Source organism: Phodopus roborovskii, unplaced genomic scaffold (genome assembly GCF_943737965.1).
Source record: "Phodopus roborovskii unplaced genomic scaffold, PHOROB, whole genome shotgun sequence".
NCBI classification, from domain to species: Eukaryota; Metazoa; Chordata; class Mammalia; order Rodentia; family Cricetidae; genus Phodopus; species Phodopus roborovskii.
The window spans coordinates 61,492-78,408 of record NW_026125759.1 but is presented as its reverse complement, the minus strand read 5'-3'; the positions used below and the strand labels follow the sequence as shown (position 1 = coordinate 78,408).

Genomic DNA, 16,917 nt, shown 5'->3' with positions numbered 1-16,917 from the left:
GTGGAAACAAGAGTGCATATGGCTGGGTGGAGAGGGGAATATAAGGAGGAAGAGACAGGAGCTCATTAAACTTAGTCTGAGGATTACTAGAGACAGTATCTTGCCCACTTTGGTCTGAGGATTTGGTAGAGTAAAAGGTCTCTTTCTAGTGGCTGGCACCTTTACTTCTCTGATCTTTCAGCATTTACCCAGGTATCTGACTCTGGGGTTTTATTATTAAGACCAATTAGAATTCACTCTGCAGACATGTACTAACAATCTTCTTACACACTTTAGGCCCCTGATCAAAAAGCATGTTGGTGATAAGGTACGGTAAAGGACATACACCAGATGATATTTGAGATTCCTTAGAACTCCCCAACTTGGAATTAAGGGAAAATGCTACATGCCTTAGTCATCTATGTTAACACATAGATGAAAGAGCCCTATATAAGAAAATGTATTCCCAAGAAATCAAAAAACATTATTTCTAGGAAGGTAATAGTATTTTAGAGGGAATTCATTGGAAAGAACCCCCCATTCCCATCCTTTAAAACAGTACTGCTCCCCCAGAATGCCTTACACTCAGCCGAGCCCCAGGGCCGCTGGTGATTACTAGTGATCAGTGAAATGGAAATGTTTTTCATCAGTTAGTCTTGTTCTCTAACTTGAGGGCACAACAGTCAAGCATGGCTAGATCCACACCTAGAGTTTCTGGTTCAGTGAGTCTGGGGTGGGGCCAAGAGCTTGATTGCTGGCAAGTGCCTAGGTGATATTGTTGTGCTGTTGATCCTTGGTGTACATTTCGAGAGCTTTTCAGGGGAATGTCATAGACAATAAAAGGCCTCCCCACTTGGATGCCTCCCAGAGTTCTTCTCACATGTTTCTCTGCTGCCTTGTTTGGCTTGTTGGAAGGGCCACAGAGATGTGGTAAAGCATCGTTCTGAATGTGTCTCTGGAGGTGTTGCACAGAGAAGACTGCTATATGGGCCAGTGGACTAAGAAGAGGAATCCCCTGCCCTTGCTGCAGGCAGCAACATCCAATAGGCTGCTGGTCCTGATCGAATAACGACACAGTACAAGTGGGAAACCTAGTTTCTGCTGGTGAGCTTTTCAAGTTAGTGTGCTTTCTCCTGCTGGTGCTTAAGCACATCAGATTTCTCTTGTGACCAGTAGCTCTTTCGGAGGTTTTTTTGACCTTCAACTGGGCTCTCTCATCCTGAGGCTTCAGCTTCTTAGACTTAGGACGTACTGGTCTCCCTGGCTCGCCTGTGGGTTGATAACCATCACAGGACTTTGTAGTCTCTGTGGTTGTGGGAGCCAGTCTAATAAATCTCCTCTATAATTAGTTATCTTCTTGGTTCTGTTCCTCTGGAGAACTCTCGCACAGTTCTCTTAGTTCTTTGTATACTCTGCTCTTTTGCTAAGGGAGAGAATACTGGTAAAAGTGTGAGAGATGAACTCTGGAGAGAACACTGTAAATAAGACAGCAGAAGTAGTAGAAATAAAGGGGGAAAATCCACAACTAGAAACTAGAGTGAAGAAACAAACCAAAAGACAAAGTCTACAAATCTGGAACCAGAAAGAACTCTGGACTTTAGCCCTAACCCTCAAAGAAGTATGTATTGATGTGTTAGGGGCTCAAGAAACATTGGTATGGACTCTCTTGGCTTGTATGGAAACCCACACTTCCAAAAGGCTGTACTCAGTCCAAGAGCTTTGAAAACATATTGGAATGAGCCATCAGCCTCTGGCTTGTCCTCCCAGTGTGGGAAGAGAACATGCTTGTAGTGCTATTGCATTTTGATAAGTTCACCAGTGCCCTGCCTTTGAAGTGGCATCACATGTTGTTCTGATCCATGTTCACTTAGACAGTTTCTCATTTGATCAAGTCCTTATACTTTGCTCTGGTATTCATTATATTTCCTGCTTATAAACTTAATATCATGGGGTGTTTATTTTTTTACCAGGCAAGAAATTCTCTACGAATGATTAATGTTAGCTTCTCATTCTTTTTTTTTTTAAATCTTTGAGTGACAAGTGCACACAGTCTTGTATGAGTACAAGTGTCCATGGCACAGTGTGGAGTAAAGGTCAGAGGACAACCTGGGTGTCAGCCCTCACCTTTCATCTTGTGTGTTATGGGATCAGGAAGTTGAGTAGTGGGTAGCTGGCCTGGGAATTCTCCTGTGTTTCTCTTTACACTTCAAGAGAAAGTTTACCATTTTTGCTGGAAAAAAAAATTACAATCGTCAGCAGTTGCACTCTGGCTTCGTATGGTGGCCAAGGCATAAACCTGAAACATTCAGATATGGTCATTTGTGGTTTTCAGTTATTTTTCCATGTCATTTTACATATACACCAGAGCTGTAATGATATCTACAATGGATTCATCTCTGCAACCTTGAAAAGAAAATCACAATGCCACTGTAGGAGCCCAAAGTCAAGTTGAATACCATTGTTACAGTAGCATCACCGAGAAAACACTCAAAAAATTATTTCCAGAAGGAGATACTTGATTCAAGGGCTGTTTCATTATGTTCGGTGGTCCCAAGCATTTTCATTTTCCAAGCATGTCCTGTAGAGAAGTAAAAAAAGATGGAAATAATAATTTTTGAAATGCCTGTCTTAATCTTAGGTCATAATTATATGATTTACTTTGGTTTAGAGCAGTATTCTCTACCTGTGGGTCGTGGATTTGCTTGAAGGAGGTGTTGAACAACTTTTTCCAGGGTTCACATACCAAATACCCTGTATATCAGATATTTACATTATAACTCATAACAGTAGTAAAATTGCAGTTATGAAGTAGCAAGGAAAGTAATTTTATGGTTTGGGGGAGTCAGCACAACATGAGAAACTGTATTAGAGGGTCACAGCATTAGGAAGGGTGAGAACCACTGTCTAGACCATCAACATGAGGAACTGTATTAAAGGTCCCAGCATTAGGAAGGGTGAGAACCACTGTGTAGACCATCTACATGAGGAACTGTATTAAAGGTCCCAGCATTAGGAAGGGTGAGAACCACTGTCTAGACCATCAACATGAGGAACTGTATTAAAGGTCCCAGCATTAGGAAGGGTGAGAACCACTGTCTAGACCATCAACATGAGGAACTGTATTAAAGGGTCCCAGCATTAGGAAGGGTGAGAACCACTGTCTAGACCATCAACATGAGGAACTGTATTAAAGGTCACAGCATTAGGAAGGGTGGGAACCACTGTCTAGACCATCAACATGAGGAACTGTATTAAAGGTCCCAGCATTAGGAAGGGTGAGAACCACTGTTCTAGGGTGTTACTCAAAGATGTTTTTTGGGGAAACCTCATCTTTTAGCGATTATGTGTTTGTTTTTAGTTGCTGCTGCTGTTTTCTGGCTTGCTTGTTTGTTCATTTGCTTGTTTTAAGACAGTCTCGTGTTCAGCCTCTACTTGACTGGGTAGCTGAGACTGACCTTGAACTCCTGATCTGCCTACGTGCTAGCATTGCAGGAGGTCGGCATCACCATGTCCAACCTGCCATTGTTTGTTGAGGGTTTTTAGAATGTTGTACTGATACTTGAGAAGCTGCTAATTTAAATTTTCCTTCTCCTTCTCTTGGATGTGGGCATGTATGAAAGAGTAACTTTGTGACATAGACTTCTTTTCACCAACAAAGGATTTGAGATGCAGAAGCCACAGCCGTACACTGTATGTACAAACATACTTTCCAGTTGGATGTCACAGTTGTTTTTCTCTTCAAGTTCATCTCATTCACTTATTTAATTACTGGAAAACAGCCTTTCTCATTTTCGTCTCCCTCCCTTTTTTGGGTTTTCTTTGTAGAATTCTTCAAAGAACTACTTGAGAATGCAGAGAAATCCCTGAATGATATGTTTGTGAAGACATATGGCCACTTGTACATGCAAAATTCAGAGCTATTTAAAGATCTCTTCGTGGAATTGAAGCGCTACTATGTGGTGGGAAATGTGAACCTGGAGGAAATGCTAAATGACTTCTGGGCTCGCCTTCTGGAGCGCATGTTCCGCCTTGTGAACTCTCAGTACCATTTTACAGATGAGTACCTGGAATGTGTGAGCAAATATACAGAGCAGCTGAAGCCCTTTGGAGATGTCCCTCGGAAACTGAAGCTCCAGGTTACGCGTGCCTTTGTTGCAGCCCGGACTTTTGCTCAAGGTCTAGCAGTTGCACGGGATGTAGTGAGCAAAGTCTCTGTGGTAAGTTGTCTGGGTGTCTTTTGTGTTTTGAGTTTTGGTTGGTTTGGTTTCAAAAGGGGTTGGAGAAATGTTACAAAACAAGTTACTGGGGTTCCGTTGGCTCAATAACAGTCTTTTCTTGGTCTCTCACTTCTCACATTTGTCCACATGCATATACTGTTTAGTGTGACTCATCAGTACTAGGATAAGCTTTGTTTGTTTGTTTGTTTGTTTGTTTGAGACAGGGTTAGGGTTAGCCTGTCCTGCAACTCACTCTGTAGACCAGGCTGGCCTTGAAGTCCTAGAGATCTACCTGCCTCTGCCTCCTGGGTGCTGGGATTAGTCATATACCACCACTGCCCAGCTAGGATAAATATCTTTATATATCATTGTTATTTTCTGTAGCATTCTTGGTAGCATTCTTATATGGGATGTACATGAACTCTAAATCTTAATTTTAAATATGATTTTTAACAAATCAGCTTCCATCTGCTTTTAGTTCTTTCTCTTCTTGCAAAAACCTCCCCCTCCCCCCCTCTCAGGCTCCACACTTAGTTCTATTTTTGTTTTCACACTTAGTTATTTTAAATGACCATGTTTGAGCCCACTAGTTGCAGACTAGGAAGTCATCAGTATTCATGAGCATTTGTTTCATGGGCACACATTATAAAGTGTGCTCAGAGCTTTCATGACAATTACTGTGCACTTACTGTTCAAGTTTTGATCATGAATTTGGCTATAGGATTACCAGTATAGAAAATTGTAATAGGTGGTAAAATGGATCTCTTGTAAACTAAATGGATTGGATTAGAATAGGATTTTTCAGACTGTTCATGGAGCCACCTTAGAAAGGCCTTCATGAGCCTCCATGAGGTGATGTAAAGGAGACAGGCTCTTGTGTGTTGGTGTATGTAATACTGAGGATCTGTGCTTTTTGAGCAAGATTTCAAAGTGAAAATGGTTCACCCTTCAGTGAGACTTGCAAGCTTTTAGTTCCTGTAGCAGTGGGACTACAACCTCGGGGCATTGCAGATGTACAGCCAATGCTCTACCACTGAGCTGTAACTCTTAAGCCAATGAACAATTTTGAATGACCTTGCATCAATATGTTTATGTGGAACATTTTGGAATTTGGGACTACGGGAGGTTTTGAGTGTTCAGAGGTTTATGACTAATGTTGGAGGGCCCATGTCACTGTGGATGATGCTGCTACCCTTGGGAAGGTGGTCCTCACTGATACAAGAAAGCAGACTGAGCAAACTATGAAGAACAACCTCTGTGGCTTCCCCAGGGTGGATTGTGGCCCAGGGTATGTAAGACAAACTTGTAGACATGTCTATCACAGCAATAGAAACTTAAGTTAAGACATCTTTTATGACTTAATACCAGGGAAGAAGCATCTATATTGGAGCAAAGTTATCTTTGTCAGACTGCTCTTGAGGCTCTTATTTTAGGCTCCAAATTTGTAAGCCATTGTTGAAAATTCTGTGTGCACAGATAGTACCTTTTTTTGTCATTTAGTTGTTTTTGTGATTATACAAAAGGTCAGAGTGAAAACTGAACAGTACTACAAAATGTCCACCAGATTAACTTTCACAGAGTTCATCTGCAGTTAGAATGACCATGTAATTTATTATCCAAGCTAAGGCACTTACTGTCTAAACCAACAGGTGCTTATTAACAAACATAACCAGGCAACAGGGACTACTGATTGTTAATGGGCAACTAAACGCTCAGAATGTACTGTCACCTTAGTTAAAGAGGAAGCCAGTGTTTATCAGAGTGAAGCAAATGAGTCTAAAGCCTAGCATATTCTCTAAAATAGATGCTAATAATTTGGAATTAGGAAATAATATGTATTCACTACTGATCTCTCATCTCCAGGCTGTGAATTGTTAGGAATTTCTTTGTAGTATCCACCCTCTCCTTTTTCTTCTGATGCTTTAATTGTCTGTGGCAAATATTTGGTGGGGCATACGAATCTAAGGTCATCAGGAAAATAATTGCAGTGCTGTACTTCTGTCAATATAAGCAATCATTTTTAATCTTGGAAATACTTAAGTAGTCCACAGTCCATACTTCTTTGAGACCCATGTCATTGGCTTAGACGTTCACCTGACACATTTGCCTACTTTTAGCAATTCCTCATGTTCATCCTAAGATGAATGGACAGGAAGGAGTCGGTATGTGGTGTAAATACTCATATATACACATGTATCTGTATGCTATTAGTGCATTATAAAGAGAAAAATAGAAAAATACCGTCTTTACATTAAAGAAATACAGGTCTACTGTTAATTGGAGAAGAAAAGCTACTTTAAATACTTTCTTAAGATTACTTTTTATTTGTGTTTCAGAATTCAGCTCTCATCCATATTCATTTTATACCTAATGACTTCTTAAAAGACAGTTCATAGTTTTATTGGAAAACAGTAAATACAGTCATCTAATTCATATAGGTCAAAGGTTAAAAAAATAACATTGGGCTATGTTAAATGCTATGTTTGTAACTGGAAGATTAATAACAAACAAACAAACAAACAGATGGACTGTTTTGGCTTCACTACTGGATAACTTCTGGACTTAAGGACTGATTTAAAACCAATACCTTCAACTAAGTTGGTTTATATTATTTGACTAGCACAATAGTAAAACACATAGGTATTAAATCAAAGATAACCAAAATAAGAATTGTATCAAATCTATCTTCTAAGGGATGTCTTGATGTACCAGCATGTCAGGCATGGTTGCAGACTTGGGAAAATACTTACTGTATTAATTTTTGGAGTGGAGCTCTCAGTTAAGCAGAATTTAAATTTTTGCTTTTATGGGGAATCTATTAAAAGACCTAACTGCCAAAAATGTATTTCAAATCGAGTAAGCACAAAAGCCATGTGATTAACTTATAATTCGAGTTCTCTATCAGTTTATATATTGAGTAGGTTTCTTTCCTCCCATATCTATGGGTTCCTTCACCTGATAATCCTTACTCAGTTATTCTCCATGGGAAGAGAACAACTTAACAAATGTAGTTTTTTGTTACCTCATAAAAGGGCCTTTCAGAGTTAAGGAATGTATTTGTCAACTGAGGAGACCAGAATCACTTGACTTTTTAAAAGGCAAGCTGCAGAAGCATCCTGGCCTTGGCTGCTCTGAATGCTTAACTCAGAGATGGTCTCACTTTCTTTTGGGTGGACACCTTGTTTTTTCAGCTCTCTTTTGCACTTCCAAGATGAACAATGATTTGATCAACAGAAAGCCTTTGAAAGGCCATTAGCACCAGCAAGCTTTCCTTCCCTACAGAGAAGGGCACCACTCGGTTAAAGTACTCTTGCTTGCCTCAGATTTGCTGGACCCAGCAGAGTCAATCCCAATCCTTGGAGCCTTACAATTGCAACTGAATAGATACCCTCTTAATTAGTAACAGATGGTTCAAGAATATCCTGCTGCTACACATCTTTGTGTTACTTATTTCATTGTTATTTGTCTTGGTTCTTGATGCATTTCTTTCTTACCTGCTTGGAGTAGCAGTTTTGCCGAGAAGGGTGGAGTCTATTGTGGCGCTTAAGAAATGCACAAGTGGTTACATGTACCATGAAAATTAATAGCTCTTCTGCCAAAGAGATGCATTCTCATGGTTTCAATTAACACTAGCATAATGGGACTGTGTCTACACCCGCACTCCAAACTTCAGGGGCTATAATTAGACAATAGTGCCTTACCATCAAAATACATGAGTGACTCTCCTGCCTTAAACAATTTCTGTGGATCCCTCTCTACTTCCCACTATTGTCCAATGATGCTGGTATTGGACATTATTTTGTTATCTTCCCCACATCATTATAAATGTAAATAAGTTTTTAAATAAACCATGTATGTATGTATGTATGTATGTTTGCAAAGGGCATGGTAGGACTTGAGATATGGTAGGGATAGGGATAAGTATGTGTGCCAAAAGGAGGAATACATGAAGATCACAGACAACATTAAACCAGTCTCAGAAAGACAAATGCTAGATATTTGCTTAGTGATTTCTGGATTTTAGGTAGATACCCTGAAACAAAACTGCAACATAAGAGTAGAAGAGATACTGTCTAGGGGGACAAAAGGAGACTAAAGGGATGGAAAGAAGGAGAATATAGAGGTTAGTGGGCTATGTGAAGTTACAGTTAGTATACTTGAATGAAAATTATCCCTAGGTAATACCACCACACACAATGAATATACACAACAAAAAATTTAAAAAGGAATATTGCAAAGTAGAAAAAGAGCAAAAAACTGTAGAATCTTTAAGGAAGTTAATGTAATCATATTTTCATTTATGGAGTATAGCAGTCCAGTGAGTTCAGACAAAAACCTAAGACACAACTTCAGGTATTTGTGCAGCTTCTATTCTATTCTATCTACCATGTGCCCAGAAATATTCTGGAGTGAATTTGAGTTCATTCTATGTATTATACAAAATTCCCTTATCATATCCACAGCAAGAACGTCTCGTCATTCCTTCTTTGTGTGTGTACTGAATTGAAAATGACTTAGGAAACTGCTGAATAAACTCATCACATCCCACGGCAAGTGTGGGCTCCCTAGATCTTTCTCTTACCATAATTTGGTGAAATATTTCCTGTTGTTTCTATTGGGTGCTTATGTTACCAGGCAACAGATGAAAATCTAGACCTTTTCTGTTTGTTTGGTGTGAGAGGCTGTGCAAAAAAAAAAGGGGGGGGTTGGGGAGCTGGGCCAGCACTCACTCAGGAACAAATGCATACACAGAGCTGGAATAAACTACATGGCGATGTGTTTCTAACATGAGTGCAGCATGCTGACTGCCATTACTGTGTAATGTGGCTTAAAGCTCGTTCTGAATTTCTGAAATGAAGTCCAGGCTGTGGGAAGAGCTTTATGCTATCATTTTTCTTTTTGCAGGCTGCTCACTGGAGTTTTTAATGTGGTGCTCAGAAAATGTAGGTTATTTGGTAGAAAAGCTCAATTTCTCTCTCTCTCTCTCTCTCTCTCTCTCTCTCTCTCTCTCTCTCGTGTGTGTGTGTGTGTGTGTGTGTGTGTGTGTGTGTGCTTTGTCTTTGGTTTTTTTTTCTTTGTTTTTTTAAGGCTTTCCAAGGAGACTTTTTTATAGCAGATATGGCATACAGATGTCATGGTACATGTATATACTCAGGAATGCTGAGAGGAGGGGCTTGTTGCTGTTCCCCCTCCTCCACTTCCCTCCTCCTCTTCCTCTTTTTCCTTTTCTTTTGTCTCTTCCCCTTCCTCTTTCTCCATTTTTCAGCTCTAAAGAAATAGCCCAGGACCAAAGCCCCCACTATGTGCTCCAGCAGATCACAGATGGGGTGGATGTTGGGGTGGGCCAACCCATAATCCTGGTTCTGGGCCTGAGTAGTTGCAGGGTTGGTCAGCCCGCCAGCTCTGCCTTGTCCTCACCACCAGGGGGAGCTCCCCTGTATTGCCCTGTTTAGTTCACCCCTTGCAGAGATAAACAAGGGGAGGGGCCAGTTCTCCAGCTTTCACAACCTTAGGGTTGGTTCTCCCACACCTACACCCTCAGGACCAGCTCTACTCTGCTGCCCAGGGGAGATGTAGGAGCCACTCTATCAAGGGCTACAGTTGATGAGGGGCAGGGACAGCCTCCTGCTCTTACGACCTCAGGGCCAGCTTTGCCACCTTCCTCGGGCATTGGATGGCATCTATTACCCATGCCACCACACGGCAGATGAATAATAAGGACAATTTCCCCATGCTTACAACTCAAGGTCTGGCTCACCCACACCTCCACCAATAGGGTTGTCAGGGTCTGCTCTTCAAAATGGATACTTTTAAAAAAGTTAAGAAGCAAATGGATGTCTGTCCCATTCTTACTATGCTACATTCTGAGGTGCTTCCTAGAGTTGTCTTAATACTGAGAAAAACATTGATCAGTTGTAAAGGGTTTTAAGAGCCTTAGAAATTGGATGTTTGTGTATTGGGAGTGTGGGTCAATCACTCAAATTGATTTTGGTGTTTGAGTTAATACAGCAATATTCCATCCAGAAGCAAAAGTAAACACATGTTCTCACCCTTCCATAATTAATGTTAGCGCCATCTCCCTTCTGTAAGCCTTGTCCTTTCATTTCTCTAGAAATTCATTATGTCTGCTACATTTAGCTGCCATTCATTCCAAAGTTCAGAGCTTAGGTAAAATATGAGTCGTTTTCTAGGGTCTTTTGCTAAAGGGGGACTTTTGTGGTATTCAGGGTGAAACCCTGGGCCTTGTGCTTGCTAGGCAACTGTTCCATCCCTCAGCTGCATCCCTCAGTCAAGGGAACTCATTTCTACCATGTCCACCAGCGTTTTCTTGAGCCTTTGAACTCTTTGTGAGCAGGGCTGGTTAGTAATACATTGTAATTATATCTCTTTTCTCACCCCTATAGCAGCTTGAACAGTTTTAAGGCATGGTGCTGGTACTCAGTAAGTCATTATTATTTTATTAAACAATATGTCCTGTCCTCCAAGTATCTAGTTTGCATTGCTCCATATAGTCGTGTCCTAAATTGCACTCCTGCATAAAAACCTGATTCATTTAGCCAGTAAACATGAAAAAAAAAACTACACCATATCATTAGAAAGCATCTATCCCCGTGGCTGAGTGTTCACTGAGTGTGCAGATGGTGTTTGAGGTCTGAGAGCCCATGTGCTGTTCTCATGCATCCTATAGTCTATGATTCCAAAGAAGCCATGTAGATATTCACCAAAGCATCCAGGATATAGCACTTTCCTGACATGAATGAGACCTATATTTGATCCTCATCACTGAAAAAAAAAAACGTTAGACATCAAGGGAGTTAAGTACATGTACTCTAGAACCAGACTACCTGGGTTCAAAGCTCAGCTTTTAGCTGTGTCATTTACCTAAAGACCTCGTGTGAATCCCTGAGTATTCCTGGGCTGCCTCCCACTTCAACTCTGAAATCAGATATTAAGGCTTGCCTCACAAAATTGTTTTGAGGGGTAAATGAGTTAATACGTGTCATAAGGTCCTTAGATAGGAATCTGGTAGGTACATCCTAAGTATTCCGTACATGCATCATAAGAATCAATAAAACCCAGCAAAAGCTATGTGTGATAACTTGGTCATGAAACAGAGTATTTTCTTTTTCTACAATCTAGATTTCAAGGTCCTCTTCAGCTAGAGAGAAATCACTTAGTGTTTGTCTTAGTCTTACAAGCATGATGATCTGAGTTTGATAAACAGAACCCACATTTTAAAATGGGTATCTCTCTCTCTCTCTCTTCCTCTCTGTCTGTTCCCCCTCTCTATCCCTCTTTCCCTCTCTCTCCTGCTGCTCCTGTCAGAAAAAAAAGCAGGGTGTGGCAGTATATGATTAGAATCCCAGAACTAGGGATAGGGAGATACATGCATTCCTGGAGATGGATGGCCTGCTAGTCTAGCATAATTTTGAGCTGCAGGCCATTGAAAGCCTGCTGCCTCCCATATTAACAACAACATTAATATCAAGGTGGATATCTCCTGAAGAATTCAAGGTTTATTTCTGGCTTCCATCCACATGCATGGTGACATGTGCACACAAAATTCTCTCACACACAAACTATTCCCTCAAATGCCCCTTTTTCAACCATTTTATGCTAGTCAAACTCATTGCTTAGACATGGACAAGCTTTCTCTCCTTCTCCCTCCTCTTCTTCCCCCCTCTCTCTAACACACACACCTACCTATAAGAGCTATACAAGTATGTTCTCTCTTGGTGATTTAAACCACTTTTTTTTGTTCAAAGGTGGAAGGGGAGGTATATATAGTTTTCCTGTTCTATCTTCATGAGCTTTTGAGACATAACTATATCCCCAAGAGAAGTTAAAAAAAAATGTGACTTTTTAAAACTACAATCCAAAAAAAAAAAAAAGCTCCACCCCAGTTCTTATCTCAGCACTAAGGATTCTGGGAATGACTAACATCTGGACTCAGCAGACCATACTGAATGCAAGAAAAACATAACAGCCATTAGTCAAGAGACATGCCCTAAAGTAACAATCGGGTTGAACATTTTAAGTGGCATGCTGCACCATAGAGGAGAAATACATAACTGAGGATTAAAGGAAGACCTTGGAGTATATTGCTCTTTTGATTATTCCCCACATGGCATGAGCTGCTACTTGATTTTGGAACTTCTAAAGTAAATCTACTTCAGTAAGTAAGTTTTAGAGAAATTGAAGGCAGCAATTGACTCTGATGGTCACCAGGGAGTACAATGTAAAATGGACTTGATTTTTATCTTTTCAAAAGTCCCAGAGCTGGGCATGGTGGCACACAGTTTTAATTTCAGCAGAGGCTGGTGGATTTCTTGAGTTCAATCAAGGCCATCTATGTCCCAAAAGAAAATATGACTTTATACACTGTATATTTGCTTATGGGTGAGAAAGATGGGACTTTTCACTCTTATCCAAGAGTATAGAGATCCCATTGTGTAGGTGTGGAGGAGCATCCTGCAGTGCATGACATGTTACCGTGTAACAGGCAGGAAGGACCATCAGTGGGTCAACAGAGACTCTAGAAGAGAATTTCAAATGCACCATGATACCCTATTATTTGGGGTTTTCTTCGGTGTGTTTATTGGCATGCCTACAGCTCTGTACCAGTGTATTTTGCCTTGCATTATGAAGTACTGTATGGTTCCAATAGAGATAGCCATTGGCTTTAGCTCCAGGAGGTGAGGATACTGCAGTGTCAGAGTGAAGAGCCTGTTCCTGTTACACTGGATCTAACATCCAGTCTTGAGCAACTTGGTAAACTTGTGGCCTAAGGCCTGAAATGCTAGTTTATTGAAATGTCTCCTAGAAGGGGAAGGTGCTATGGGGGATTTCTACTTCTTTAAATCTCCTAGCTACTTAAAAAAAAAATCACTTCCCTTTATATAAGATCTTATCCCACAAATGGGATTTGCTTCCTAGGTCCTGAATTCCCTTTATATGATCTATTGCATGGTGGTCTGATTTATGACTGAGAAGGAAGAACATTTTTTTTTCTCTAGCTTTAGTGTTTAACATGTTCCCTTGTCCCAGTTTTCTTATAATTTCTCCATCTCTTTTTACAGTTGTAGTATTACTTCCCACAGCCCAGTGTCTTCTGATCATTTTTAGTTACTATACAACAAATCACACACAGGGCATGAGCCAGTACTTACCAAAAAAATGAAATGGAAAAACATTGCCATGTGAATCTCCATAATCTGTCTTTAACAGAACTCCATTGTGTCATGTCATATCATCTGATCTCTTGTTTTTAACTGGAGACTGCATCAGGCTCATTTAGGGGAGGGCATCACCACAAGGTCCACTGCATTAATGATCTGACTTGCAGTTAAATTTGGGTTTAACTCCTAGAGTTGTCTTCCTCACACTGTGAAAAAGAATAATAGAACATGCCTTGGAAAATGCTCCCTGAATGTGCTCATCCTGACTGAACGTTTTTTCTTCCTTCCTTCCTTCCTTCCTTCCTTCATTCCTTCCTTCCTTCCTTCCTTCCTTTTTCATTTTGGCTCATGGTTTTATTTATTTTTTCTCTTCTAAATGTTATTTTTTTTTTATTTTACATATTGATCCCAGTTCCCTCTCCCTTTCTCCATCCCATCCCCTAACCCCCTCCCATCACACACACAGAGGGGGGGAGGAGGGTGAACCCTATACATAATTTCTTATTTCTTAAAGGTCTATTCTGCCTTAAGATTTCTTTGTGTTCTATAGAACAGATTTCATATTCAAATACAGAAATTCTCACTTAGTTTGATATCTAACATCATAATCCCAGATACTTATTAAATGCTCAATGTCTACTTGTAGCTTTCTACATTTATTCCACCAGGACATTGCCAGCCCTTAATAATATTCAACATACCAAGTACTATTCCCTAATCCTCCTTTTCTTCCCTTCCTCTTCCTCGTTTTCCTCTGTCTCCTTCTCACTCTCTTCTGTTCTTATTCTTACTATTTTAAGCAGGGCCTGGCTTTTACTTGCTGTCCTTCTGCTTCAACCTCCCTCAAGTCTGGGATTCAAAGCACGCTCTAGCACACCCAGTTGTATTGTGCTTTTTATTTTTAAAAAAAAAGTCATTTACATAACCTGTACATCTCTTAAGATCCAGCCATATAGCAGTCTCTCTCATGTGGACTGAAACTAAAAATAAAGAAGAAAATAAGCACTGCCTAAGAATAGAATCTCCTATCTTCTATTTAGGATGTCGGGAAAACTGTGGGAAATCTTTGTGTCACAATGTTTGATAAGGTGTAGTACTGAAGTCACATGTGGGAAGGTGGCTGTCAGCAGATTGTTTAATCTGTCTCTACAATGTGACAGCAGCATCACTGGTGTTAGGCCCCTTCCAGTGAAGAATTCTGTGATGCTGTGACTTGGACACCCTTCCTCCTTGAGGCCCGTTTGTTCATCTGTAAAACAAGAGGTGAATGAGTATCAAAGTCATAACAATGTGTGACTCCAAAGGAATGAACTTTTAGCTATCCAGAAAATCTAGTTATCCAGAGAGGCCATTCCTCGAGGATATTGGTTAGCCAGAATTTTACTGTACATTAATACACAGTAAAAGGGACTAATTTAATGCTTAGGAAAACATTTGGGACTGGTTAAAACTGTGGAAAAATTCTAACTCTTCGTAGAGAATGTTGACTTTAGTGTATACAATTACCGTCTTGTTGTTGCATGCTTTCTCCCTTTTATGCTGGAGTTCTGTTGGGAATAAGCCAGAGAAAGCTAAGGGTGTGTGTGTGTGCGCGCGCACACGCACGCTCACATACACCAGATAGCCTGATAGTACGTACCATCTCCTGTTCCTGTTCCTAAGGGCACTGTTGATAAGTGATATCAAAAGTAACATACCAGAGCAGGTGACATTCGTTGTCAGCCACCCTGAATCCCAGTACTTGCTTCCTGTAATAGTATGTGCTTCTAAGAATCTATGCTTGAAGAACTGGTTCCTGATGATAGTGAAGAATGCACTAATCCACTGATAAAGTCTCCAAAAGAGAAGAGGGCAGAGAGTAAATCAGGAACTTTCAGTTAGCTGCCAGCATGTGATACCTACCTTGGGATACTTTCTGACTATTGATGGAAATGAATGATGGGATAAAACTGGCTCTTTCATGACCCCAAACATTTTTATCCTAAAGAATGAGAAAGATGACAGGAAATGCCATTTCTCTGTAGTGGGTGGCTTGCCTAGTCTGACTTCAGTAGTGGTTTTTTCTTTGCTTTCTGACTCCTTAATAGACTTTCATCTATAGGGTTTCTGTTTGTTTTCTGCTCAGTGTTCAAGTCCCCACTCCCCTCCTATCTATGCAACATTATTATCCTAGATTCCTCCACCTTTTTCTTAAAAAAAAAAATTTGTTTTGCATACCTCTTTTATTCATTCCATTGATGTCTCTGGGATGAACTCCATTTATTTCTCCACTAAAATGTGGTAGCTTCTTCAAAATTTAGCAGAAGTCTTATCTCTTTGATTATATGTTACAAGAGAACTCCCACAAACCCTGCATTGTTTAAAGTTACTCATATCTTGCCCTGTAGCATGCACTTTCATTTTCTGCATTACTTTGGATGCAGAACCAAGTATACACAAAGTATCCTTGGAAAACATATTTGGGAATTAACATGCAAAGAGGCAGTCTTGTAATCTGTGTTTGAGAGGTTCTGCCTATGTTTCAGTGTGGTACTGAAAAGTCATATTACAGCAAAATCTTGTGCTCCATCTGTAGTAGCGCCAAACAAACAAATGAATACAAAACAAAACTTACATTGACACTCACCCCAACTCTACCTGTAGCTTTCCAGCACCTGTCTTCCACGTCTCTAATTCTCACTCTACTTACTTCCACTAGAGTTGAGCCTCCTGATTGAGAACACTATTAACTCATCCTTCAGTCTGCGCTTGATCCTCTGATGCCAATTGTGCCTATTTTAACCTGACTGTGGCTTTCTTTGTGTCTTGTTTCACATTAGGTGAACCCCACAGCCCAGTGCACACAAGCACTGCTGAAGATGACCTACTGCTCCCACTGCCGGGGCCTGGTGACTGCGAAGCCCTGTTACAACTACTGCTCAAACATCATGAGAGGCTGCTTGGCCAACCAAGGAGACCTTGATTTTGAGTGGAACAATTTCATAGGTGAGCAAGTGATTGATGCATTTGTTTGACTAGAGATGACTCTGCTTTCTGGCCACAAGGACTGTTGTAATCGCTAGCTATGTAATTTTCTATTCATTTTAATGTTAGATGTTTGCCAGAGTCCTGGCTGTGCTGTACTCAGTACTTTGAAGGTAGTAAAATCAGCACTGCAAGTCAGTGTCCTCTTGACCTAAGGGTGGAATTTCAGAAGACAGTTAGATGCTCCGACTTTGAATGCTGCAGGAGGCATCTTTTTGATATTTTCTGTGAAACACACAGTTTTAATACTCATCCCAGGTCTGTGTTCATGTTCACTCTGATGTACAGTCTTCATAGAGCATTGAAATAGCTTTGAAGATTCTCTCTTGGGCTGGGCAGATGGCTCCATTGGTAAAGTGCTTATTTTGCTAGAACAAGGGCTTATATTTGATCTCCTCAATCAGCGAAAAGCTAGGTGTGGTGGTGCACTGGTAATCCCAGGACTTGGGAGGTAGAGACAATCAGCTTAGCACAAGTGCTGTGCTTCAGGTCAGTGCGAGACCCGGTTTCAAAAAAAA

At 40.5% G+C, this 16,917-nt stretch overlaps 1 protein-coding gene across 1 annotated transcript in view; it reads left to right on the top strand.

Moving 5' to 3' along the window:
- Gpc4 (glypican 4) overlaps positions 1 to 16,917 on the top strand; it is a 109,950-nt gene that overhangs the window by 82,482 nt on the left and 10,551 nt on the right. The window contains exons 3-4 of the mRNA XM_051178589.1: positions 3,805 to 4,196; positions 16,195 to 16,360. Of these exons, the coding sequence (XP_051034546.1) occupies positions 3,805 to 4,196; positions 16,195 to 16,360 (558 nt within the window). The remainder of the gene's footprint in view (positions 1 to 3,804; positions 4,197 to 16,194; positions 16,361 to 16,917) is intronic.